General features: G+C 46.6%; 7 protein-coding genes across 7 annotated transcripts; 2 read left to right on the forward strand and 5 right to left on the reverse strand.

Moving 5' to 3' along the window:
* Positions 1 to 179: 179 nt before the first annotated feature.
* VTP21DRAFT_458 (uncharacterized protein) lies at positions 180 to 1,268 on the reverse strand (the record flags this gene model as incomplete). Its single annotated transcript, XM_069395006.1, has 4 exons — positions 180 to 399; positions 492 to 621; positions 713 to 835; positions 944 to 1,268. 4 exons carry the CDS (start codon positions 1,266 to 1,268, stop codon positions 180 to 182), a joined length of 798 nt encoding a protein of 265 aa, XP_069256837.1.
* A 258-nt stretch (positions 1,269 to 1,526) lies between these two features.
* On the reverse strand, positions 1,527 to 2,690 carry VTP21DRAFT_459 (uncharacterized protein; the record flags this gene model as incomplete). Its single annotated transcript, XM_069395017.1, has 1 exon — positions 1,527 to 2,690. The coding sequence occupies one exon, from the start codon at positions 2,688 to 2,690 to the stop codon at positions 1,527 to 1,529; it is 1,164 nt and encodes a 387-aa protein (XP_069256838.1).
* A 694-nt stretch (positions 2,691 to 3,384) lies between these two features.
* VTP21DRAFT_460 (uncharacterized protein) lies at positions 3,385 to 11,274 on the forward strand (the record flags this gene model as incomplete). The annotated part of the gene is made up of 11 exons (XM_069395029.1): positions 3,385 to 3,403; positions 3,471 to 4,100; positions 4,166 to 4,236; positions 4,307 to 4,369; positions 4,441 to 4,882; positions 4,967 to 5,364; positions 5,442 to 5,555; positions 5,626 to 6,003; positions 6,131 to 6,309; positions 6,388 to 6,634; positions 6,700 to 11,274. 11 exons carry the CDS (start codon positions 3,385 to 3,387, stop codon positions 11,272 to 11,274), a joined length of 7,116 nt encoding a protein of 2,371 aa, XP_069256839.1.
* A 375-nt stretch (positions 11,275 to 11,649) lies between these two features.
* Positions 11,650 to 14,041, reverse strand: VTP21DRAFT_461 (uncharacterized protein; the record flags this gene model as incomplete). Its single annotated transcript, XM_069395040.1, has 7 exons — positions 11,650 to 11,743; positions 11,809 to 12,120; positions 12,187 to 12,327; positions 12,420 to 12,597; positions 12,650 to 13,199; positions 13,269 to 13,393; positions 13,462 to 14,041. The coding sequence occupies 7 exons, from the start codon at positions 14,039 to 14,041 to the stop codon at positions 11,650 to 11,652; spliced, it is 1,980 nt and encodes a 659-aa protein (XP_069256840.1).
* A 208-nt stretch (positions 14,042 to 14,249) lies between these two features.
* Positions 14,250 to 17,127, reverse strand: VTP21DRAFT_462 (uncharacterized protein; the record flags this gene model as incomplete). The annotated part of the gene is made up of 14 exons (XM_069395051.1): positions 14,250 to 14,322; positions 14,388 to 14,536; positions 14,604 to 14,816; positions 14,885 to 14,950; positions 15,020 to 15,104; positions 15,170 to 15,359; positions 15,445 to 15,568; positions 15,630 to 15,734; positions 15,794 to 15,953; positions 16,028 to 16,213; positions 16,284 to 16,540; positions 16,610 to 16,697; positions 16,765 to 16,922; positions 16,984 to 17,127. 14 exons carry the CDS (start codon positions 17,125 to 17,127, stop codon positions 14,250 to 14,252), a joined length of 1,998 nt encoding a protein of 665 aa, XP_069256841.1.
* A 114-nt stretch (positions 17,128 to 17,241) lies between these two features.
* On the reverse strand, positions 17,242 to 19,166 carry VTP21DRAFT_463 (uncharacterized protein; the record flags this gene model as incomplete). The annotated part of the gene is made up of 9 exons (XM_069395062.1): positions 17,242 to 17,378; positions 17,440 to 17,573; positions 17,640 to 17,781; positions 17,841 to 17,996; positions 18,086 to 18,146; positions 18,204 to 18,329; positions 18,389 to 18,572; positions 18,640 to 18,802; positions 18,872 to 19,166. 9 exons carry the CDS (start codon positions 19,164 to 19,166, stop codon positions 17,242 to 17,244), a joined length of 1,398 nt encoding a protein of 465 aa, XP_069256842.1.
* A 399-nt stretch (positions 19,167 to 19,565) lies between these two features.
* On the forward strand, positions 19,566 to 25,767 carry VTP21DRAFT_464 (uncharacterized protein; the record flags this gene model as incomplete). The annotated part of the gene is made up of 8 exons (XM_069395073.1): positions 19,566 to 19,870; positions 19,949 to 20,034; positions 20,099 to 20,365; positions 20,433 to 20,539; positions 20,597 to 20,896; positions 20,974 to 21,070; positions 21,135 to 21,379; positions 21,454 to 25,767. The coding sequence occupies 8 exons, from the start codon at positions 19,566 to 19,568 to the stop codon at positions 25,765 to 25,767; spliced, it is 5,721 nt and encodes a 1,906-aa protein (XP_069256843.1).
* Positions 25,768 to 25,849: the final 82 nt, after the last annotated feature.

Below are 25,849 nucleotides of genomic sequence, written 5' to 3' on the forward strand. Positions count from 1 at the left end.
GTATGTAGGAGTCCTGTGAGTGAAACCAATAAAATAAATAGCAGCTGGGAGGGGAGTAAGAAATAAGGGGAGGGAATGTCGTCACATCCATTGCAAAATAAAAAATGGAGCATAGCTCAAGTTTCTAATTGCCATCAGCAAGAAAGCGTGGTAGCCATTGTCTTTCCCTACGAAAAGGCTCACGAAATAAAGGGGATATAGGTGGGGGTCCGCGACCGATAGGCACGGTAGTCATGTCCAAAAAAACGCACCAGAGTGTGCTCCTCATACTCTATCCTAGAGGAGAAGAAGTTGTGCAGCACAGGCAGGAACCCAAGCACACATAGAGGATTGCGCAGCATTATCTGGGTACCAAGCGCCCAGTAGTAGAAGCCAAAATAAGAAGGATGGCGGAGGTATCTGATAGCAAGGGAAAGATTTAAGAAAACAAGCAGGTGGGGTGAGCGAAACTTCGGCTCTGCAAAGTGTGCATTCGGTGAATAAACTCTTACTTGAAGATTCCGGTCGTCACTAGTTGATGATGTGGGGTTTTGAAGTCGACGATCTGGTGCGAGAAGTTGGACTTTGCATGCAACATGGCGAGGGTCCGCGCCACTTGTCCTATGAGCAGTATGAAAAAGCCTAGGGCGATGTTGAGCCGGAGAGGCAAGTAAACATTAGCCTATCAGAAAGCGGGAGGGGAGACGATCTTTTAGCTGGAGATAGATGTTACCTGTCCAAGAAATGATGGAGAATCCTCGTTTCCACTGAGGGAAAAGGTACAATTCGACTAAGAACTCAACAATGCCTGCGGTGTGAGCCGCCGTGTAGGCGATGCTATGATTAATAAGGAATGCTACAGGAGAGGGAAGAAAAAAAGAGAGAGAAGAGTAAGGAAGAGCAAGGTAAACAAGATGCGACGAAGGGCCCTAGCGATGGGATTCTCACGAGCTAGTTCACTTACAATCTAGAGAGAGTTTGGAAGGATTGTAGAGTGCGGTGGCGAAGTATTCCAACACATGAAACACGGAAATGGCTGCAATGAAGATCCACAGTTGGGGGATGCTGCTGTACAAAGGAAGGACTACGCTTGCTCCAAACAGTGCGCCAAGGCCGAAGCTGTACAGGGTGATATTCTGAGGTGTATTCTGGCCATCGAGTAAGGCGGCCGTTTTAGGTGGGATGGGGGAGCGAGGGCGAGGCAATGAGCGCGAGGGCAGGCGTATGGAGCCATTGGCAGGATCAAAGTGATTCGGGGGCGTCTCTTGCGATTCTAGAGGATCATTCATGGTTCTGAAAACGCGACCGGAAGCAGAATCGTCAAGCCTTCAGGTAGAGTTTGCAAGTCATGAATTCGGAGAGCCAAACCAGTGGCCATTAGGATTTCTTAAACATAGAAATTTGTATTAGAAAGCAAGCAAAATTTAAGGGGTGAATCTAGAGAGTGTAGTGTCCCATGGGCACATCAGGGGAAAATAAGATCTAACAACCACAAAGAATGCAAATGTTCCTATTTCAAAGCGGTCTGGTGGCAGGGGGGAGGGAGTTCATGCCTTGCCATTCACCCGCTCAAACTCTCTCATATACTCCACCAATTTCTGAACCCCCTCTTCTGGCATCGCGTTATATGCGGAGACGCGAATTCCACCCACGCTTCTATGCCCCTTGAGCTCGATCATGCCACGTGCGGCAGCGCCTTGGACGAATGCTTTCTCCAGCTCCTCATTGCCAATCCGGAAACAGACGTTCATCCGCGAGCGTGCTTTGCTATCCACCGGGCATTTGTAGATGCTCGACTTGTCAATGGTCTCATAGAGCAGTCGAGCCTTGCGCTCGTTCCTCTCTTCCATGGCTTTCACTCCGCCTTGTTCCCGTAGCCACTCAAAGACCAGCCCCGCCATATAAATCGAGAACATGGGCGGGGTGTTGTAGAGCGAGTTGTTGTCAGCGGCGACCTTGTAGTCCAGCATCAGCGGCGGGACGGGCACTCCCAGCTTGTCTGCCGCAGAGTGCGCCCCAGCCAACAAATCTCGTCGCACAATCACAATAGTTAATCCGGCAGGCCCAATGTTCTTCTGTGCTCCAGCGTAGATCAAGGCATATTTGGAGACATCAAAGGAACGCGACAAGATATTCGAGGACATGTCACACACAAGAGGGGCGGAGACGTCGGGCGCCTCGGCGGGGAACTCGACCCCGTGGATCGTCTCGTTTGCGCAGTAGTAGACATAGGCAGCGTCAGGGCCGCTGAGTTTCCATTCGGAGCGCGGGGGAATGGAGGTATAGGAGCCAGTGCTGGCTTTGGTGTTGAACACCACATTCACATTGGCGCCAAGCCTCTTCGCCTCTTCCATGGCCTTCTGCGACCAGCTTCCCGTCACCATGTAATCTACAGGGGGATTCCATCCTTCCGGCACCTCACTCATTTGCCGTCGCTTCGCCGAAAGCATGTTGTACACCACCGCCGCAAATTGGGTCGTGCCACCGCCTTGCATGAAAAGAATCTCATGCGTATCCGGGATGCCAAGCAGTCCGCGGAGCTCTTCTTTGGCGCGGTTGACCACGGCTTCGAATGTCTTGGAACGGTGAGAGAGTTCCATTACGGAGACGCCGGTACCCTGGAAATCGAGAAACTCGTGTTGGGCGCGTTTGAGTACTGCCTCAGGGATCATGGCTGGGCCAGCGGCGAAATTCCAAGTTTTCCTTTCCATGTCTATAAGTTGGTTGTGATGGTTAGTTTGGATCGAGAGGTTCGGGGGGGGGGAGAGGGGGGGAGATGTGAGGAGTTTTCCGAGTGAACGAGAGAAGTGGAGGGAGGTTATCAAAAAAATTTACTGATTTTGACTCAGAAAAGCAGTCATTTTGTCCTATAGCATGTATATAACATTGTTTGGTTCATGGAGGCGTATTGTGAATTATTCTCCTCCCGACAATACAATCTCAGTTTCCCCCGACTCTGTCAGTTAAATTCATACCAAGAAAGAGACCGATATAAAGCATCCGTATTTGGAGCCGTCTTGGGTAGGCCATATCCACCCCTGCTGAGAGCTCCTAGAGGGACTCCTGTCGCAATAAAATACCACGCCTTGTACTCTAAAAGTGATTTTCATTTTGATATTTAAAATTTGCTGCGCTACATTTCATATCGACGCGAGAAGTTTATTGCAAAGTGAAGCGGCACGGATCGTTTTAAATCTACTTGCCTCAGCTTCATCCCCTAACATCCTAGGCATCTTCTCTTCGAGCGTCCAGGAATCTTACAGATTCATTTCGGGTCCATCCAGTGTTATAAGGATTTGGATGGCGAGGTCGACAAAAGCTACCATCATCTCTAGCAATCCAATCTCTCTCCTCTAGTTTGTCGTGTTAGAGCTGTATCAGCCTCGTCACTACAAACCCACCGATATGGATGCCAAAAAACAAGGTAATGAAATGCATTTGGCAAGCCATTTTAGCCAATGGGGCTTCTAATCCATGTATTTTCTTTATAGATTATGCAGCAATACACGGGCATGAGCCGATGGCAGTCAATGGCGAAAATTCGGCAAGTAGCTCGAAAAGTACAAGTCAGAATCCTTTTAAGCCACAAACATCCCAAGTGGATACTTCCCCACGTGCTGCGGTCAGTACTGGAGCAAAGGGTGCTGCACCGCAGAGAATACCCACTCGTAACTGGAACATTGTGCGAGATTATGTCTTAAGAGGGGAGACAAGCTCACCCGAGGTTGGAGAGTCGAATCGAAATGTGAAACCGACGGGAAGTATTGGAGATGGGCGGCGACCGGGTGGCTCGCAGGCAGAGGGGACATTTACAGCGATGCGTGGGGTTTTAAGATTTAAGACGACCGTACAACAGCGTAGCGACATGCACAGAATGGAGAAAGAATTGCAGAGAGTGCTGACTTCACATGGAAGTGTGGGAGCTGGCCAGACCGGGTTCACCAAGCGCCTCTCTTTTGGAAAGCAAAGCGAGAGCAACGTTGAAGAAGCGGTTCCAGTGCACCCCATCCTTGGCGAGCTGTTTGAAGTGCTTCGTAGATGGACAAATGCAGTTCAAATGCCGATGATGCAGGAAGTCCTTTCAGAGCTATCCAAACCTTTTCTTTCTTATCCTGTCAACGGTAATTCGTGATTGCTTACACTAGGGCAAGCCCGTTCGTTTTGATCAAGCTATTTCTCATCATAGTTGACGACTGCATGCTGGCTCTGGATATCTTTGATTTCATTCGCGAGAACTTTGTACCTGCCTCCGATAATGTGAGTACTTAATTGAAGGCCTCTTTAAGAAAATAGTCATGGTTGACTTTGCGTAACTTTTTCAACGCAGGAAAATATGACTCAAATCCTTTGGTGCTGCCGACTTTTGGAGACTAAGCATGTTAAAACAAAGGTACGCGTTTCTCAATCGGTTTTTGCTCGCTATTTGATTTAATGTTTTATTGTATTCTCTCCCCAAATTAGATACGTGTTTTGACAACGGTAAAGCTGTTGCTGGCCCCCACCTCCAAACATCGAACACCCCCTCAAACTATTGCCGTAGTGCATTCACTGACGTACACCTTCGTCCACACGCTTGCCTCACTTAACGCCTCCTTAAGCGAAAAGAGCCACAACGAGGAGCTTGCCCACATCCAATCCAACCTACATAGCTTCCTTGCTCAGCTTGCGGACGGGTCTCTCATTCACGTGCCACCAGAGTCATACACACAGGTAGAGAGTGGAGCAACCACAGAGGAAATCACACAATGCATTTTCTTGGAAGGCTTGGTGAAGTGCCTTTTGGTACGAGATCTCCGAGTCCGTAAATATTTGGTCCAACATTTATTAAAGACCTACTGGGTGGAGCCCAAGAGAACGATCCAAGCGGCGTGGGAACATATCGTGTTCATGTTTGCAGATGCTGGTGCGATTCGAGACATTTCCCCCATAATTCACTCGATTGCGGTTTTCTGATATAGATATTTATATTTTTAATCAATTTTTATAGCCACGGAAATCCTCTCGGATTCCACATTCTCAACCATAGATCCCGATAAAATTCTCGAATCACTTCCTTATCACCTCCTTTTTCACATGCACTCTAGCCTAGCACCCAATCGGATACAGGGGATATCGCGGCACATCATCAGCGCGCTTTGCGCGGTGTGTGTATCTTCGTTGGCCATCAAGAGCGGCACTATAGATGAGAGGCGCAAGTCCATCTCAATTGGACAACGGTGGAGTGGTTTGGACACTACAACGACTTCGTTTGGCTTCTTAGGCGCTGGATCCGAGACGGATGGGATTAAGACACCAGATCCATTGATGCAGTTGGCAAAGGATTATTTGAAGCAGATGTGGGACTACGGATACCACGAGGAAATAATTGATTTAGTGAGTGAAACGGTGAGTAGATAAATGCGTTTCAGTTCCCGATTCTTTGTGTTAAGATGTTTTGGCGACTATTTGCCTGCTTGCTATAGATCGAAGGCGATAATTTCGAGAGGTTCATGCTGATATATCATCCCATTGTGTTTGGGATCAGCGATGAAATCGGAAGTGCCATTGTCAAGGAAACTTTGCCGAAGCTATTTGACGTATGTGATTATATTATTATGTGATGATTTATTAGTATATGTTTGTGCTGATTCAGTATTCCCCTGATAGCGCTTGTGTGCCGTCAACCCCAAGCCGACTCGCAGTATTTATTCTCTGCTAAAACTACTCATGTCAAAACATCGCCCCCATTTCTATAAACCGATACTGGCGTGCGTTGCATCGGACGACATGGAGAAAGTAGTTCAAACTGTCAATCTAATTGTGTGCCTCGAGCGATATATCCCCACCATCATGCTCTTTATCCAGGATCCTGAACTGATGAGCGTCATTGCATTGAGCGATGTGGGCACAGGGAATAAAAGAAATGACTCGGGTGAATCGGAGTCAGAAAACCAACCAAAGTTTGCGTCTACTACGTTGGGGCAATGCATGATCTTGTTTGAGTTCATCTGGGCCATACGACATCTGAGGTGCCGCCAGATAGAGGTAAATATTCTTTGCTCGTTGGAGTAGATTTATTTGAAAAGCTGTGGGGGAGGGGGGAGGGGGGAGTGAAGAGGATGTGGGGAGGAAATGGACGTATATTAACATGACCTAATGGATGCTTTTATAGTCGGATAGTTTATCAGAGACCATCGAATTGACGAAAAAGTTTTTGGTTGAATTTGAGCGTCATGTGTCAATTATTCTGGCAGCAAAGGAGAAAACGAAGCGGTTGGTGCCAATGCCACTTCGAGTGTTGCTCTGCAACCTCTTCTTTGAGATCCGAATGTTTTGTAAGACGATGCACCGGTAAAATTGCAATTCAACTCGCTTTCCCTCCAATTTGAGAGCTCGCAGTAACTTTGTTTATATTTTCTGGATTGACAGCCCAGGATGGCTCTCCCGTGCACTTGACTGGGCTACTAGGCTCTCCCCCAAGATCATCATCGACCGAAGCTCGACCAAACCCGACATGACTTCCGCCAAATCCGGTCTATACAGTGAGGATTCTCCGTTCCAGACCGCCTCTTCGCATCAGATCGAAAAGTGGCTAGATGAGGTGACCATCATGTTCCAAAAAGTGCGTATGGTATCCGCCATCGTGGATGAAAACGAGGTCAAAGTGTCTGAAAAGGCAAGTGGGGGAGTTGAGTTTCCGGAAAATGCTCTCTCCTTTTACTAACTTCTCTTCAACTGAAGGACGACATTGTTGACCGTCCCGTCTCGATCATGTCTACCAAGTCCTTCAACTCGCACACCCACGACGGCAGAACTCTCCTGCGACCCTCCACCCCATCCACCTCTCGCAATGGCTCCTTCCGTCGCCGCTCTGCATTTACATTTCCTGGAGCGTCGGGCGCAGACACCAGCTCGACCGCCCTTTCTCCCATTTCCACCGACCACGCCGCCCGCCGCCTGTATCGCGTCAATCAGGTGAACCAAGACCCATACGGCTCTGTCCTCTCTCTTCTCGTCTCGGTATACGCAATGCTTACACCGGAAGATCTCTCACGACTCGCACCTTATCTCTGGGAAAAGCACCTGCAGGGCTGGTGCCCAAAATCGTTCCACCCTGCCACGTTTCTCATCATGCAGTGCGGTGAAAAGATCCCGCATCAGATCGTGGCCATGATCTCCCAGGACCTCTACGATTCAAACCCGGTGACGCGTGCCGATTGTGTTCGCAAGCTCTCCGCGATATTCGGCTACCGGTTTGACTTACTGACCCAGGTGTATCTGCCCGATCCCTCACGCCGCCGTCCCTTCCGAGGCCATGTACTCAACGTGCCATTTGTGTCGACCGATCTGGGCTCGACCAAGCTCTCCCTCGACGAGCCGATATGGATGTCCAAGCTTCGACACGCCAGCAACTTCCCCATCGAAATGCGGAAGAAGATCGAAGAGTTGGGGTGGGAAGAGGAGGATGTGGAGGAGCGGGAGAGGCTGAAACGTCTGCACACCCCCGTGTCGCTCATGCCGACCGCATCCCTGGACGATGAGGAGGAGCCATCTGGAGGCAACGGAATGGACCAGTCCTCTTCCGGCGCCGGTCTCGACCAAAGTAGCCGATCGGTGACCTCGACGCGGCAAACGAAGAAGCGCGGGGTGCTCGTGCCAGCGTTCAGCTTCACCTCGCTCAGCCTAGTCGACCTCCTCAACGAGCCCCACGGAGGCGTGCACAACCAGGTCCACGAGCTCATCCTCTACTTTTTGCGCGACGACCCGCTCATCTTTCTACGCTCCTTCTTCAGCGAGCTTGGTAAGGCAGGGCCCGATCGTCAGCGTGAGCTCCTGACTCGGCTGAGCTATTTACTCTCGATGCAAAATCGATTTCCTCCTGGATTTGTGTTCCACCTCTTCAACCATCTCACCGGGCTGCTCAAGTGGCATTCTCGCGAGAATAAGGAGGGTGGCCTCGAGTTGATGACCCTGGTGCACCCTCTTCTCGCCGCCCTCATCGCCTCTACGAACGACTTGTCGATCCGTGACCTGCGGAAAAACAAGGTGGAGGTGTTCCTCGGATGCACGGGCCAATTCTGGTTCAACGAAGGCACTCCGGCCAGCATGTTCCCCCGCGGGCTCACAAGCTCCGCCAAGGGATTCGAGGTGCTCGATCTACCGCTCCAGCTGTTCCTCGTGACTATGCTCCGCATTAGCCATGTGCACCTCATGACAAACTATCTCATCCGCTATCCACGAGAAGTCTTTTCCGTTAAAAAGACCTTCCACCCCTACGTGCCCATGTCACTCACTGGCGCCGAGGGGGAACAGGGCGGGATGGAGGATGAGGAGTTTTTCTTCCCGAGCCTTGATTTCCTTGTGCGCAGCGGCAGCCACCGAACCCCCTCCAAGCGCGAGCACGATGCCAAGATGATCTCGGCCCTCCGTGCGCGAAACTGGATCCGGTTTGTGCACACCATGCTGCAGCGGCTGAATCGCAACTATAATGACCGTAAAGAGCTCCAAATTATCATCAACGGAGTCAACTACATACTGCAAGAGCACCACCACGACTATGGAATTGTCGGCCAGGCGGTGGTGGTCTATATCCACGCCGCAGATCATTTCCGACGCCTCTTCAATAACAACCGGGGCTACTCCATCTTCCTCCCTTCCCTATTTCGCGTATTTTGCGAGGCAGAACATATCACCGCTATCCGCACGGCCATCATTTTTGCGTGGAGTCGATTTTTCTCTCTTCATGCGGAGTCGTTCGTCTTTCAGGCCCTGGGGTGTCTCGTCCCTTTGATTCTCAAAGCATACGACAAGTCCGATGACCTGGGCAAGTGGATGACGCAGAGTTTGCATACGCTGTTGAAATCGCTGGGGAGCTCTTCCCACATGTTCTCCTCGGCGGATTTGCTTGGGGTGGCCTTGGAAATGGAGATGGATGAGAAGCAGGCTCGGGTGAATGACACGGAGGACGGCATCCCCAACTTCCCCAACCCAAACAACACGCTGTCCCGCAAATACTCGCAGCTGAGCAACGGAAACTCATCGCTTCCAGTCACTCTACCGGTGGATCGAGTCTTCTCCCTCGAGGACTCGTTCAAGCTCTTTTTGACGGTGATCGCGTACGATCCCGGCTCCCTTCGCGCCGAGCAGATGGTGAGGATGTTGGGCCACATGGTTCAATTTTTAATGGAGGAGTCGCAGGGCATGGTTCAGCTAGTGAGCGAAGGGATTTCCGCCTTATTGGGAGCGTTTGTCCGGTTTGCAAAGAGCAGCCGCCCGTTCCTAGGGGCTTCTGGGGGATTGGGGGCGGGGACCGAAGAGGAGGCCTCCAATGAAGCCGACGCATTGGGCGGAAATCGCCGCGCAGAGCAAGCCCAGAATGCCTATGGGAAACAGTGGCTTCAGAACGATCGGTTGAACATAAAAAAGGAGTTTGTTCAATTGATACGGTTGTTCTTGAAAGCCGGCGGAGCCCTTTCGGACGCAGACCATGAGCGCGTTGCAAACCTTATCCGCTTTATCATTCGGGATTATGTGAACGCCAAAATCAATTGCAACACGAAGTGGATCCAGGCCTATATAGCGGATGGGCTTCGCCACATTGGCGACACGGAGCAGATGAAGAGCGCCCTGCTCCACCTGTTGACCGCGCTTCATCCGCCCTACAAACAGAACATGCGCACCATCGACTTCTCCGATATGGTTGGGGGAATAGCGGCCATCTTACGGCACTCAAACGGCATGCTTGCGGGGCTCCCGGATATAGCAAGCGTGGTGCGCGAGAAGTTTGTGTCTGCTGGGCTGGCGAATGTCGTGCGCTATACTGATTGGGAGGGTGAAGCGAGCACGCGCCAGATCCTTTTGTGCGAGAATCTCTCCATCCTGATGGCAACGCTGATGACGTTTTCAAATGAGGATGTTTTGCGGGAGATCGAGAAGCTCGTTCCATCTCCCTTCCTTCTGGCCCATGTGGTTATCGGGGTTTGTGTCCATTTTCGTCCGGACGAGAGCGTGGTCGCCTCCATCTCGAGTAATGCGCTGACGACTGGGGTTTCGCAGCGCGTGACAAGCCAATGGATGCGACTGCTCACCTACACAGTACGAGCGTGTACTCGTGAGTCCATTCTCAAAGCTAAGCCGGTTGGATTTTCTCTCTCCTCCCTTGGCTCAGCCTCTCCCACAGCGGCAAACGAGTCCGATGATCAACGTCCTCTCTCCACCAATCTCTCCAGTAACGCTGCCGCCTCGGCCACGGCAACCGCAACCCTCATGATAGTGTTCAACGCCTTGAAATTGATTCTTGTGCTTGCGGAGAAGCACCTCCGCTCTGTCCCGGACATCTGGGTTCGCGTTGCCCTCTTTACTCAGCGACTCCTTGGACAGCCTTCGGGAATGGGGCTCAAGATCTCCTTCAGTGGTCAGCACACTCCGCTCCAGGAGGGAGGCTTCGGGATGGAATTCTTTGGAGGCACTTCACCTGCCATCAGCCCACTCGCTAATCCGGGGCTTTCGCCCGGCGCCGCTTCCAACCCCTTCACACTGCGAATCACTCCGACTGCCGTTGACTTCGTGCTCTGGTCCTTCCTGGAGCTGGTCACCCTCTACAAGACACCGCTGTTCATCTACATGCGCACCTTTATCCACGAGAAACTTCATGAGGTACCCGCAGGGATAACAAGCAGCATGCTGAGCCCCATGGGATCGCCAAGTAGTGCCGCATCCCCTGTCCTGTTGGGCTCCTCTGCTGCACAGCGGGCTCGGTCGCAAGAAAATTCCAGGCGGTCGCGCTGGAGAAGTTGGGGCGGATCAACTGTGCTGGATCGGTCGCCATCGATATCCGATCGGTCAGGACTCGACGTCCAACAGGACTCCGGGAATGGTAAACCGTATGGGACATCCCCCACGGTGGTAGGTCTAGGGATTCAGTCTTCTCCCTCGATTCCCCAGGAGGAGAGCAGTGGGAGCTTCCTGCACCCGCACTCCAACACGTCCGACGTCGAATCGCGGCACAGCAGCCACATCGGTGGTCGCTCTTTCTCTTCCTCGCGCTCTCCTTATGCTAGCATGCGATTATCGCGGTCGCCTTTGTCAAGTAGGTCGATGCCAGGGACAAATATTCTTGAAGAGATTCTTCGCGCCATGTCGAGTGTCCGCGCGAGTATGGGATACGATACGCCGTCGCTCTCGAATTCTCGAGTTCAATACTGGTCTCGCTCGCTTGCTGTTCAGCAGCTGATGTATGAGAGGTCACTAATCCTTCAGACCTATTTCTCCGAGTTCTATATGCCGGGATTTCGGGATGTGGCGGGAAACACATAAGGTGCCCTCTTGTTGCTTTTTTTTATATCATTTTTCTTGTTCAATTGTCGTTACTTGATCATTTCGTTTATTTTATGTAACATTTAATTTTTATAATTATTTTCGCCCTCGATAATCATATTGTTCCATTAGACTTTATTTTGATAATTTATTGAATATTTATCCTCTCCTTGAAGATAGCGTGGCATGTCATTTCAATGCTCAAAAACGGAACAAAAATCTAATTGATTTTTATGAGTAAAAGGAGGGAAAGAGGGAGATAAAAAATATGAGAGCAGTGTTGGAGAGGCAGATTTATTCTGCGAGAGTACACCATACAATTTTGATGCAACGAGAAATAAAAACAATCTAAAATAGAAATATATCCAAACAAGATTACGCGCCCAACCCTCTGCGATCATTTTTTATGACTGCCTCTACCGGATCAGTAATCCCCCCTGTAATACCAAGAGTCTGACCAGGCGACCAGCTATTCAAGAGGAAAAGAAAGTGAGCATAAAACGCACTTGAAAAATTTTCAGAAGCTCTACTCACCCCATCTTTGATAACAGCCGATGTCCTACATTGTGCTCCGCGATGGGACCCGCTTCTTCTCCCACTTTCCGAGACTGGCGTGGCTTTGGTGTCTTTGGTGTTTTTGGTGACTTCAGCTCTTTGAATTTGGACTTCAACGACTTGGGCCGTTTGGATTTAACGGGAGTTGAAGCCTGGGCCTCCCGCAACGTCTCGATTAGCACTTCATCGCCAAGTGCCTTCTTGAGTCGACGGACCTCTTTGACATATCGGTCAATCTGGCGCGGATCACTGGGGATTGAGGTACGCTGAGTCTTGACTAGAAGCAGTATTCTATCGGCCAAAAAATAAATTCATTAGCATTACTCACATAAAACCGAGACCTAAAGAGAGGTTTACGCGTTGCCCTTGCCAGCCTTCTTTGATTTGAGGCCATATTTCCTTGCAAGAAGTTTTACGATGCGTCGATCTAATTTATCCATTGGTTCCGTCGGTAGTTCTTGGAGGAAATGGTCCTCAAGAATGAATTTCCGAATTCTCCTACCAAATTGAGATGACATAGTGATCGGGCTAATTAGTGCCATTGAAAGAGCAACATCAAAACTCCCCACTCCTTCCGATATAGCCCATACTTATTCATAATGCTGATATCGAGCAAATCTGCCTTGCGATTTTTTGCCTTCTTTTGGCTCTTTGGTTTTTTGTGTGCACTGCGCTCAAAAATCTGTCGTAAAACAAGAATGTCCATGTCCACTGGAATATTCTTTGTAGACTCTCGTTCCCATACTCCTTCCACACCCGAATAAGAGCCTAATGAATGGAGTTAGTTTAAAATTTGGTTATTAATAAAGTATCACTCTACCTTTCCCTCTTGGAAAATTGATTGGAGAGCCGAAAGAGCCGGTGAGTATCGAGCGGAATTTGCGTTCTTCAGCCATATAATCGGGGGCTTTCCCTTTCGATTTCCCTGAAGTCCTTGCAGACTTAGATAGTGTCGAGATGCTTTCCAGGTATTCCTCGTCATCATAATCGCTATACGCGACACTTGGTAAATCCATCTCTCCTTCATTATCAGACATCGACTCCGCTCCCTGGGTTTCCTCTATCTCTTCGCTCTCCACTACTTCTTCACTTTCCTCCCCATACTCACTCTCTTCTCCATCCTCATATCGAGAATCTTGCTCGCTATCGGAATTTATTAGCTGATGATCAAGAGCATTTTCCACGCTTAGACGATATAAATCCCCTTCAAAGGTGGCATCAGTTGTGTCTAAAATGGATGTTGAAGGAATGATAGTCGATTTCTCTGTTCTCTCTTCTTCATCGTCTGAAAATATCTTGTAATTTTTTTCTGAGATCGAGAGGGCAGCCATTGAGAGTGTTGTCAAATCAATTCCTTGGCTCATTAAGTTCTAAAAAAATTGAAGAAAAATTCATGAAAAATCCTCATATGTAATACAGAAAGCAAAGAGACCACTTACACTGGAATAATCATCTAGTGCCTCATCATCGCTTACTTCGCTCTCTTGGCTCGTCCATGTATCAATATCACTCTGCGATAATGCCCTTGACGATTTCTTAGATTTCGAAGTGCTTGGCTGCGGGTCTATATTCAAGGAAACCCAGATAGGTTTAGCATAATATGACGTAAAAATTAAAGCATATTGAAATCACCTTTCAAATGTTCTTCGATAGAAATCATGTTGCCATCTCCATGTGAATCAACACTTGTATCTCCTGTCTCGCTATTTTCGCGTTTATCTTTTGACTCATCCAAATCAGAGGACTTCACGAAAGTAACGCCTCGAATAGGCGTGCTTCTACCGGGATTCTTTCCTTTCTTCCTGGCACTTTCCAGCTTTTTCTTTGTAGAATCCAGCTGCTGAGGCCTTTTTGCGGATTTTGGGGTCGATGATCTACTCACATTCTCATTAGTAAGCTCATCCGAATCATTTGGCGTTTTATCGATCTGCGAATAATCGAATGCAAAGAAATTGTTAGCCGGAGGAGGTGCTGCGACAGGTACATATCCACTGTTCACAAGTGTGTGATTTCTACGTCCTCGTCCTCTACCGCTAACTCCGCTGGGATGGTGGTCCTCTGCAACTCCTAAAGACGATTCCCGGTCATAACGTGATCGATGGCTACTTTCTCCCATAGAATTAGCTCCACGCCCTCTACCAGATTTACTGCCTCGCCCCTTCTGGGGGCCACCGCCCCTGCCACCATTAACCTTCGAATGTTTAAGTACCATAGCGATAAGGGGGTCACTGTTGGAGAGAAGGAATTTTATATACTTTGACAGTCACGAGTATTCTCCACCAATAGTGTTAGTGCGCTGAAGTTGGAGATCAAATTACAGGAGCAGGTATGAATTTTAACTATTGTGGAGTTAGAAGATACAAGTTTAAAAATTTAGATATTAGATATATGACTTTTAGGCTCTGGTTTTCATTTTGTCATCAATTCCCGACTAATGATCTACTCTTGCGAGAATTGGTGGCGCTTCGTTTGCTCGGATTTTGTGTTAGCGAGCTAAAATTATGCAATATGGAAATCAATAGATATGATTTCGTGCCATGTATAATAAATCCTACTACCTTGGCAGCTTTCGTTTGCGCCCCACACTAGTTGGCGTTTTGCTCCGTTCAACCTCATGATTGAATGTATCTCCATCAACCTCCTCAACTTCATCTAAAACGTTTGACTCCTTTTCTTCCTCTTCACTTTCTGGATCAACTTTCCGCTTCTATTGAAATTATTTTGGTTTGCTTCAGTCAGAACGTTATTATTGTGTAAAAAAATACTAAAATTACCCTTCGAGGGCGAGGAGGTAAGTCTGCATGAGTTTGAGCTATGGCTCTTTTATTTCTCCCTCCTCTATGGTTTCCTCTTCTTGCAGTTTGGAGTGTTGAATACCTTGGTGTAGCAGGATTCGAGGAGCTTTGATCAGGCGGCATGGGAGAACGAAGTAGTCTATTCTCTTCGCTCTCATGTTCACTCAAATCTGCTTCGTGACTTGGGTTTGACTAAAATAATGAAGTTAAAAACCATTAATACTTGATTGCTCGTCGTGAACAGTGAAAAAGCGACCTACCGGTATGCCAGGCCCTGGGTTGATTTTGGCATAGGCATCAACCATTGCCTGTTTCTGGCGCGCAGCCTAGATAATGAGCATTAAAATACTTCAGCACTGACGAAGCTTATCTCAATTAACAAGTTCGATCCGTACCTGTTCTTTGATTATGTTTTCATTATCATCCTTTGTGTTCGCCTTCACGCGCTCACGAATACGCTCCAATGACTTATTAACAAATCTATTAATATATAGTCATAGAGCTAAATCTATGAGGAGCATTGATTGAAAGTAGTTCTTTCTTACCCTTTGATAGCGTCCGAATCATCCTTTAGCACAAAAAGTCGTAGGGCATCTCCTAGTTCATTTTCAGGCAGGACTTCTAAGCTTTGCGCGTTGAGGAACTCGGAAACTAGGTCAGATACTTTGAATTTATCCATTTCCTCTGGTTCCACGTCATCCAAATTGATGGGGTCGATTACAACCTTTTTCTTTGCTAAAATGAATAAACGATAGTAAACAAAATATAATCAGGTTTAGAGAAGTTTATTTCGAAAGTGTTAGAATTGGGATGGCTATACCAGTCTCTTTCGTTACTCTCCGCCGATAGAATAGAATAAGATCTTTTGGATTTGCCACCTCTTCCACAAATCTTTGGCCGAATCGATGTGGGTTAAAGGTATTGAAGCCTCCGGTATATTCAACCTTGATTTGTGCTTTTAGTCATTGGGATTAGAAAAATAAATCCAGCTAGAGCTTAGTTTACCTTGAGTCTGATAAGAGGCTTCGGAGGCTCAAGTTCTTGGGTATCGAAAGAATCACCCTGCATTTCCTTCCACTCACTTATTGCTCTCCTAATGAGTAAACGAACCTATAGACATATTGCCTCGTTAATACCCTCATTTACAAGTTGGAGCACAGGATGCTTACTTTATTAACTAGATACTCTTCTACGCTTTGATCGTCATTAGGCTCGAGGCCTTCAACCTCACTCAGTACAACCTCTTCCATCACAAAAGGTCGTACCGTCTTTAATCTAATTTTCTCGAGCTCATAGTTTTTCCCCTGGATCTTCAGAATAGCAACATGCCTAATTAGGTAAATGCAAGATTAGATTTAAAAGTCTTTTAATATGGATCTTGGATATAGAGGAGATATTTCTACTTTTCTTTCGCCTCTCCCTCGGCCAAACTTGTTGCTACCGATGACCCAGGTTGAGTAACATGGAATTCCATCCGAGCATTGAACTGTGGATCGATCAAGCACTCATGTTCATGTCCCCATATTACCAGATGCAGAAAGTCAGAAAGGAATTCTTCAGGTATGAAATTCGTAGGACCATGTTTCGCGCTAGGATAAAAGAAAGAAGATGGTATCATATACAATATGCTATGAATATGTCCATCAAGCATTTAAGTACCGATTTTGGTGCAAAACCATTATATTGAACCAATCGTCTGTTCTTTCGCTTGGTCGTAACATTTTCACTTGTTTTTTTAAATACATTCGATGCAACCGCTCATCGCGTATGTTTCCAAGCCCATAAATGGCTAACTTGGTGTTGTTTTTCTGCAAGAGTACAGGACTAACCACCACTTTCTCGAGATCCGTCGATTTGCCGAAGTAGTTGACAAGCCCAGATACAGCAAGGAGATCTAATGCGCTGTAGCTTCCGTCCTATCGAGTTAAAATGGGGCTCTAATTAAAGATAGATTCTATATCAATGGTCGTGTCTAGAGAGCTCACCCCAGTTGGATCGTCATGGTTTCCATGAATAGAGAAAACGGGCATGGATACATTAATATTAGGATCTTCATAATTAACTCTTGAAAAGCTGTATATAATCAACAGATTAAGCACAAGAAGCAAATAAAAACTCGCATGTGGTTTATAACTCTTGCCTGTCAGGAAAGTTTACAGATTGATCACTTAGGATCTCAAATTCGACAGGTTTGTTGCCAAAACAATACTGTCGCAAAAGTTTCATTGTCTGGTAAAGTGTTCGCCGAGTTGGTCGGTTATCATGGAAGAGATCGCCGCCGAGCAGAATCAGATCCACCTTATAAAATAAAGTGCATTAATAAAAAGTAACGCGAGATAAATTTATCGCTGATTTCTACCTCTCTTTCTTTGCCGATTTGCAGAATCTCTTCAAAACTTGTGAAGGAATCCTGACCGCGAATTGGATCCTTTTCTAGATAGCCAACATGATTGTCCGTTGCGACAAGAATTGTAAAGGCATCATCGTCTTGACTACCGCCCATAATTAGGAGAGATATGCTAGAAATAACCACATAGTTTAATGCACCATTTAAGATTACTATTGAGCTGCGCCTCGGTGGCAAATAGTTTATTAACCAGCTTTCAGAATAAAATAATTACAAGTTTAATAAATTGTCTGTTAGAGAGGAGTTTTCGCTAGAAGAGGAAGAAGGGTTTGATGTTCTAGGTGTAGTTGAAGTTCGAAGTCGCGATGGAGTAGGAGTGGCTAAGGAGGAACGGCTACCCGATTGATCTTGAAGAAAATAGAACACGGTTAGATGAAAAGCAAAGCCGAAGCAATCTAGAATGCCTACTGTTAACTAATGGTGATCTATAGGATGCTCTTAACTGTCTGTCTGTATGCGCGGTCGGTGATGCCGGACGGCGTCCGGTCATTTTGAGTAGATTTTGCGCAGCACTTGAGAGGTTGGCCACCCTAAGGGATGGACTAATATAGAATAAATTTGGTTTAGAGAGATAGCATTCTTATTAAAGTTGGCGTCGTCGTGTTTACCTAGGAAGTGTTCTTGGTGTGGATGGAATCGGAGCAGGTGTTCGACTTTGGGCTCGTTTTCGAATGCTCTTAGATGCTCTGTCTGAAAGTTTTGCAGCAATCAAATCTCGGCGGGATTGGGGTGGAAGTTTAAATTGTTGACCTGGAATTTAATACTTAGTATTCCTCATATTAAAAGGAAAAAATTCGAATACAACTCACCTGGTGTTTCTCCTCCTGATATAAGAAGGGGAGAGCCTTCTACAGTTCCCCAAGTCATAAGTGGAGTCATCCCTCCAAGATCAGAAGGACTTAATGCAGGCGTTGCGGAAACAAGATTGTAGCCTGCAACATCTGGTGATGGAGCAGCGAGGGGATCTAAAATTAAAAAAAAAATAATAATAAAATGAGTATGAGTAAGGAAAACGAGTAACGTTAAGTTAGAATAAGTCGGTAGCAATACTCACAAGGAGTGCGAATGCCCTGTGCTGCATTAACCATTGAGGGTGGTAACATCGAGCTGGTGTTCTATTATTATTTACATAAATGGAAAGTCATATTATATACTCAGTAAAGAATACTCACGGTAAGATTGTCATTTGTTTCTAATCTAGTATTACGATATAATATGGCCTTAGGATCTCCACGAATTTCTGAATTTTCAAGGACACTTCCAACACCTTCAGGGTTATACATTAGAGAGTTTTTCACCTATATAGAAAATGAGAGGTGCAAGTGTAAAAACGGATTCTACAAAAGATGTTTATCACCTTATATTTCCATGTATCTATCTGTGCATTTTTTGGAGCCTCTGTGAGCAAGTGGTCTTCGGACACCTTTGGCTTATCTTCTAATAGTAACTGTCCAGTTTCCTTATCGAACATCCATTTATATCTTTCCCTTCGTTTGGCCTCAGCTTTTTCCATTAACTCTGAGAAAGATGCATTATCCTCACTAATGGTGCAAAAGCAAGGTTAGTGAATTCAATTGAATGCGTGAAGTTATGTAGATTATAACAAACCTAGTATATTTCGCTTGAAACGCACTCAAAGACATATTGAGATCTAATTTATCTAAATTAGACGTCTCATTGCTAACCTCCTCTTCACTCTCTTGAAAACTTGGAGTACAAGGTGTATCAAAGCCCTGTATGGGGGTTTCACTAAGTATTTTAGGAGTGGGAGCTAATATTTTGTAGAGAGAGTTAATTAGTGAGAATTGGAATAAAATTTGCCAAAGGCGTTGTAATATACCAGGAGTTTTAAGTCGCGGTGTTTTGCCAGTGCGAGCGATTTCGGTTAACTGATGATGTGCGCGGTTTATCCGCTCGGGATCACTTGATTCTATTGCATCGAGATATTCATGCTGAGCCTTTAATTTTGTAAGGTCGGGAAAGAAATCACGCTCGATAATGTAGCTCAGGGCGTCAGTGTAAGTGTCTTCATCCAGAACTAGTGGCTTGCGCTTTGTAGCTTTGGAAGTCTCAGGCTGCTCGTCCTGATTTCGTTTTACCACTGTTCTTTCTGATGCTCTCTCAGTAATTTCCATAGCAGATATTTGACAGATAAACTAGTCTATCACATTAGGAAAAATGATGGTCTTTAAAGTATAAGTCGACGTCATTCGATTTTTTTTTGTGGCAGTTCTGATATTAAGATTTTCACGTCTTTTTTTCTTGGAGCCTCCAGTAATTCATCGGCATCTCTCTCCATCGCTTCGCACGATCCTCCGCGTTCTTCATCCATCGCCTGCCACACGTTCACTTAGAGCTCCTTCTTCATCCCAAAGGAACGAGATTTGCGCCACAAAGAACGCGTTAACTATCTTCCTGTGGCTCGTTACTGCTGATAGTGAAACGTAGTGTAGATCACCTTTCATCTGCGAATTTCCAACAATCCTCAAATAGCTGAGAGAATTTTGACCATTAGAGCTAGAAATTGGTGATCTATGACGACAGACCTGGATGTCTATGATTCCTTGCTTAAAGAAATCCTAGACGAAGAAGTCATCTTTTCCGATGAATATTTATTAAAAGAAGGGACACCTGCTCAAGCTGATGACGAAACTGCTCAACTTTCACCCGATCTCCAGGTCGCTCTTGAAAGTGAAGATTTCGCTGAGAAATACATTGACCAACTGAAGCGATCCCTTAATACACCGAACAAAGCTGTACCAATTTCGCATCCTTTTCAAAACGGTGGCGGCATTAACGCTCGTAGTTCCAAGCATTACAAATCTAGACGGGATACGAAGTATTAATATTTACGAGCAATGCATTTGATGTATTACTCAAATCTGTTCCTACACCCTTTTCTTATTGTTATCTCTAGAGTTTCTTCTCATGGCAACGGTGAAAATTTAACAAATAGCAGCGACACCATGAAAAATCGAGGGCAACATTACTTGGCAAGATTAGGTGGGTATACTTATTCGGTTATTGAGTACTTAGATATATTGTATTAATATTCTTTTATTCATAGTCAATGGCGTTTCGTCTTTAGTAAATATTGAACAGGAATTCAATACCATTCGAATTCCAGAACTGGACCTCCCAAGTACGCCGGAAACTGCCATTCGCGGTGTTCTCTCCAAACTCTATGGACTCCAGGAAGATTTACAGATTCATCTCCAGGGTGGACCTCTTACCGATGAATCAACGCTGGTAGTTCACCGGCGAAAAAAGATCCAGGAACTACTGGATACAATAGTTTCCGAGATTGCCGTTTATGAAGAATTTGTTAATCGATGTAGGAAGCATTGATCTTGAATTTTTTCTTTTGATCAGGTTTAGTTACATTTTTCTTCCATGATTAGCAAATACACTGAGCTTGGATAGGATACTCAATGAGCCTGATTATTCTGAAGAAGAACTGCTAGAATCTGAGACGATAGAGACGGAATCAGATATTTTCAACAACTTGGTACTATTTGATTAAACATTTATTGTTTTCTCAATTATTAATTTTTAATTTTCTTAGGACTCTCGTTCGGATATTTCAAAGTTTTCTAGTACCCCAACCTCATCCCCTTCTCCAAAAACGTTCCGTTCTGGATTTCCTGAGTTGGGTAGACTTCGTGCCAGCTCTCCTACTACCTCACGCAATTCGCGCACTTCCTCACCTTCGCTCTCGGAATTTGATCGTAGCGATTTCTTAGATCAATCCTCGGCAACACTGCAGCCATGGGAGGCGTTTCTATGGACACCTCTTATTAAAATATCTAGCCATCTCTATTCAGATTCGACTCGTCAAGAATATGGACTCCCGACAGTACTAGCCGTAAGTTTCATATATTTCTTAAACCAACCTATCTAGATAATTTATTAAGTCTCGATTATTAAATTGAACCATTGAAGGTTCGTGCTATTATTGCAGTTGGAACCACCCGTGGTATGATACTCATTTACGACTACTCGCAAAACTTGCAATGTGTTTTGGGAAGCGATGCGATAGGTTAATATTTTTGATCCCACTACTATTACTTTCTCAATTATTGACGTAGCGTTGCATTTTTTAGCATTAGAGCATGGAGCGGTCACTGCTTTGTCAATTTCTCCTGATCAAGTGCATGTTGCAGCTGGCCATGCGCGAGGTTTGATTCAACTTTGGAACATCTCGAAGCCTTCGACTTCAGCAAGAACAATTGAACCCATTGATGCTCCCGGAGTTAGCACAAAGGATGGCCATTTGAAGGGTACAAGCATTCTTCACTTGTCGTTTGTAGGTGTGAGAAGACAAGAATTAATATCGGCAGATGATCAGGTAATCTAGCTTTTAGTTTTGAAGCGAAGCAGAGTTTTATCGATTCGATATTAACATTTTCTAATTAATCCTAGGGCATGTCATTCTATCATGTATTTTACAAAATTTTGATGGTGAATGCGGTCGAAACAACTCGAATACTGGGGCGTTACCCTTCTTCTACCTCTGTTACTACAAGTCCTGCCAAAAATAAACGACCAACTACAATTTTCGGGCTCGCAGCTCTTCCTCTTGGTCAGGCTCCTCACGCGACCGACCAGCATCATTTAATGGCAATCCTTACCCCTTACAAATTGGTAGTGGTCGGATTACGTCCCCGTCCACGTACTTATTTTCGACAAATCCGCTTGAAATCGAAATTGGGGTCCCATAACGACAGAACACAAGGGGATGCTAATACATCTCCATCGAACGCCCTTTCAGGATGCTTGTCGTGGTTTCCTCCCACTCGGCGTGTTAAATCGAGCACCAATGCTGACATAGATCCATTGCTAGCTTTCGCTTGGGGATGTGATCTAACCATTTTACGTGCAAGCATACCCACGGATCATACCAGTAATAAGCGGCTTTCTCTTTTGTCAAACTCTAGTGCATCCAAAGAGGATCGCATTGAATTCGTCAAGGTGGGCGAATGGCGCTCGCGATTGCCTATCATGGCATTACAATGGATAGATCGGCAGATCCTTCTCATTCTTACAAATGACGAGCATCTCTTAGTTTTCGACCCACGTACCATGCAGCCGATGGAGCGCTGTGATTTGCATACTCAGCAGCCAATTCACCATGATCGTTTTGGGCACGCGTTGAAAGAGCTTTATGCTACCGGGCTTTCATCTAACGACACAAGCCCATCAGCTACAGAAGTCGGCAAACCAAAGGACATAGAGAAAGCTGTCATGGCGCCGGATATGGCCTATTTCCATAGTATTAGAACATATCGTGGCAAAACTTTTATACTTGGATCGCAACAATTAACCGTCGGTATGCTCTTATCTTGGGCGGATAGGATAATAGCGTTAGTACAATCGGGTGATTTTTTGGAGGCCATTTCGCTTGCCACGCAATTCTACAATGGAAAATCAGCGCATACGGTGGTGGGTCTGCCCGAGGATGACTCTGCGAGACGCGCACTCGTTGGGCCCAAGTTGATAGAGCTGCTACAGGCCTCGCTTAATTATGCATTTTCTAATGAGCACACTTTTGCGATCGAGAATGATCCCTTAAGAGCGGCCGACACATCTGAAGGAGCTATTTCGTTATTTGCACCTAGCAACTCTGTGCTCCATCAGGATCTTGCAATGGTGTGCATAGAAGCCTGCCTGAGCATGGGTGAAGAGGATTATTTATTTGGAGAGATCCTTGAGCGTTATACGGACGCCCACATTCAAGGCACTTTTCTTGAAGCCCTGGAGCCTTATTTGATTGCAGATCGAATTCGTCAGCCTCCACCGGGCGTGATCAAAGAATTTGTAGCGCATTTCCGGGCCCGTCGTTGGCTGGACCGCATTGAACGTACTATCTGGCACGTTGATCCTGCGTATCTTGACATCGATCAAATTGTTCAGCTAAGCCACGAAGAAGGACTCTACGATGCGATGTTCTACGTATGGAACCGTGGGTTGGGTGATTATGTGAGTCCAGTGATTGAGCTCCTCAAAGTTATTAAGCGAGCGTTATACTTCCGCCGACAACAGCAACGAATGCTCCATAGCACTCCTGCCTCTGAAGGCGATTTGACGGATCTGAATGACCAGTCGATCCAGGATCGAGAGGAGTTGGAGATGGAGCGTGCACGTAACGCGGCCAAGCTCTTCGACTACTTTGCGCACATCCTTACTGGTCGATCCTATCCGGACAACACGCCAATCCCACAGAAAGAAGCTCTTGCAGCCCGAGCCACAGTGTATGGCTTTCTGTTCTCGGGACGGTGTGTTGTGTGGCCTCCAGTAGGCGGTAAACTTGTGCTCACCACCGATGATAGCAGTTCTCAGCTGGAGACAGAAGACGCGGATGCTCAAGAGCCTACTTATCCGTATCTCCGGCAGATTTTGCGCTTTGATACAGCTTCTTTCCTGCACTCACTCGAAATTGCATTCAATGATCCCTATTTGAATGGAGGCGATATTTTAGTGAGTGGGACTGTGATGGGAGAAGAGATATTGGGTGGTAAAATGGTAAGCCGGCAGGTTATCATCAATACCCTCCTTGAGGTTATGACTGTGAAAACTGGTCGACCTGGACGAGGAATACCTCTTGGATCTGCAGCCCCTGCGGTGTCCAGGCGTATGCGATGGGAGGACGAAGAAGAGGAGGAGAGGTTCCGAGAACAACTGAGACGTTCTCAGTCCGACTATCTGATGTCTGACAATGAGGATAGTGACAATGAGGGCGACGAGACAGAAGAGGAAGAAGCAGAGCTCTCTACCGCGAACGTCACTCAATTATATGCGTTCATAGCTCGCAATCTGCCTAAATACACGACCTTCTTATTGCTTTCCCCGACCATGCTACACCGTATACTCACTGGGCTGTGTACGGACATGGATCCTGCTACGCGTAATTTGCGTGAAGAGGCCGTGCTTAGCCTGCTAGACGTATACATGCCTGCCGATGGGGACAGGATGAATATACTTTATGAGCAAGCTGGCTTCTGGCGTGTCCTCGAAAATGTGTATCGCTCCGAAATGCAATACGGGCAGCTCACAATGACCCTTTTAAAGGATCAAGAGCGACGTGAGTTAGTGTTTGAGAGTGTACGTCAAATGCTACTTCCCTCATCCTCGAATAATGGGAATGATCCACCTCTAACTGAGCGTCAACGATCGGAGGTTGTAAACACAGTCATGACAAATTTGGAGAAATTTGTTGAAATAGACGGGGAAAAAACTGCTCGCCTCGTGCATGAGTGCCTAGAAGGAGATCACACAACTGCTATTGAGATATTGGAGGCGATACCGCGAAGCTTGTTCCATTATCTCCGCGGCTTATTGGAGCCAGAGAGCGGCTCTACTGCTACTAAACCCACCGATGAAGACCATGCACCCGTTGTGGAGGCCATGCCCGAAAATACACATACGGTAGCTTCATCTTGGCCAGCTACTATTGTAACTCCGCCCATGCACGAGCAATATATCGAACTCATGTGTCAATACGACCCAACAGGCGTGTACAACTACCTTCGAACTCACCAGGATAATTCCTACCGATTAGAGCGAGTCCTTCCAATATGTGAGCAGTATGAGGTACTCGACGCTGTGGTATGGATTCTTGAACGGAGTGGAAACTCCTCACGGGCTTTGGACAAGGTTCTAAATGTGGTACGGGATCGCGTTGGAGCAATTGCGCAAACACTGGAAAATAGTGAGTACGGTGCAAGCGGTGAGAGGATATGGAGCGCGGAGGAGCGGGCCGAATTGCATGCATCATTAATCAAAATGCGCGGTATGCTCAAGGTTGCCACAGAGCTCTGCGTGAATCGAAGTAGACGTGCAGCTATGACAATACAAGCTGTGGCCAACAAATCCCGAGAGCCGACTGCTGGGAAGTCCGCGGGGCATACTGATGCTCAGAAGGAGGCAGAAGATTTATGGCTCCGACTTTTGGATACATTTGCAGAAGCACGTCGCAAGGTCATCACTGCAATCGAAAAGGGCTCGAGCCGCTATTCTACTGACGACGAGCTCACAAACCATATAATCTCATCGCTGAAATCGTTTGTGCAGCTGATTATGGATGCACTTCTGCTATCTGGCCCCTCTCTACAAGTGTCACTTTCCCGCCTGCTAGCAAGTTTGGTTCAGTCCCAAGCCCATGATAATACGGCCACGATTGGCGATTTACGTGACATTTTAATGGGCATGCTGGATGCCTACCGCTATGATGGCAACCTGCTCGCAATGACAAACCGCCTGTTTGACAATGATTTGTTTCTGGGCGTAGAAGGTGTGGTGAAAAGTAGGGGAAGAGGGTGGCGGCCGCGACGATCAGCTTGTGATATTTGCGGTGCAGCCTTTTGGGACACTGCCGCACGAACTGCTGCAACAACTCCCCAACAACGCGCTTCTGGCTCGAATGCAAATACGGATGAACAATTGCCAGATCAAGGAGCGGAATGCCCTGAAAGCTCTCAAGCTAGCACAAGTGCCGGAATTGCGTCCCATGATCACGACGTAATCATCTTTCGTTGTTCTCATAGTTATCATCGCAAGTGCTTAGAGCTGCAGGCTCCGGGTGTAATTCGCGACTCTGGCGAAAACCCCTACCTCTGCTGGATATGCGACACGCCTCCTAGTACAGTAAGACAGGAATACCAGTCACGTGCTGCTTCCCAACAGGAGGCAGAAAGTGTCCCGTCGCTCAACCACAAAGGGAAAGGACGAGCTATCTAGTTGCTCTCTATTTCATTTTCTCATACAGTTTTGATGTGCTATAGAGTTCTGAAAATTTTCGCTATTTTTGTTATCTATATCT

Source organism: Calcarisporiella thermophila (genome assembly GCF_041956535.1).
Source record: "Calcarisporiella thermophila strain CBS 279.70 unplaced genomic scaffold VTP21scaffold_1, whole genome shotgun sequence".
In the NCBI taxonomy this organism is placed as follows: Eukaryota; Fungi; Calcarisporiellomycota; class Calcarisporiellomycetes; order Calcarisporiellales; family Calcarisporiellaceae; genus Calcarisporiella; species Calcarisporiella thermophila.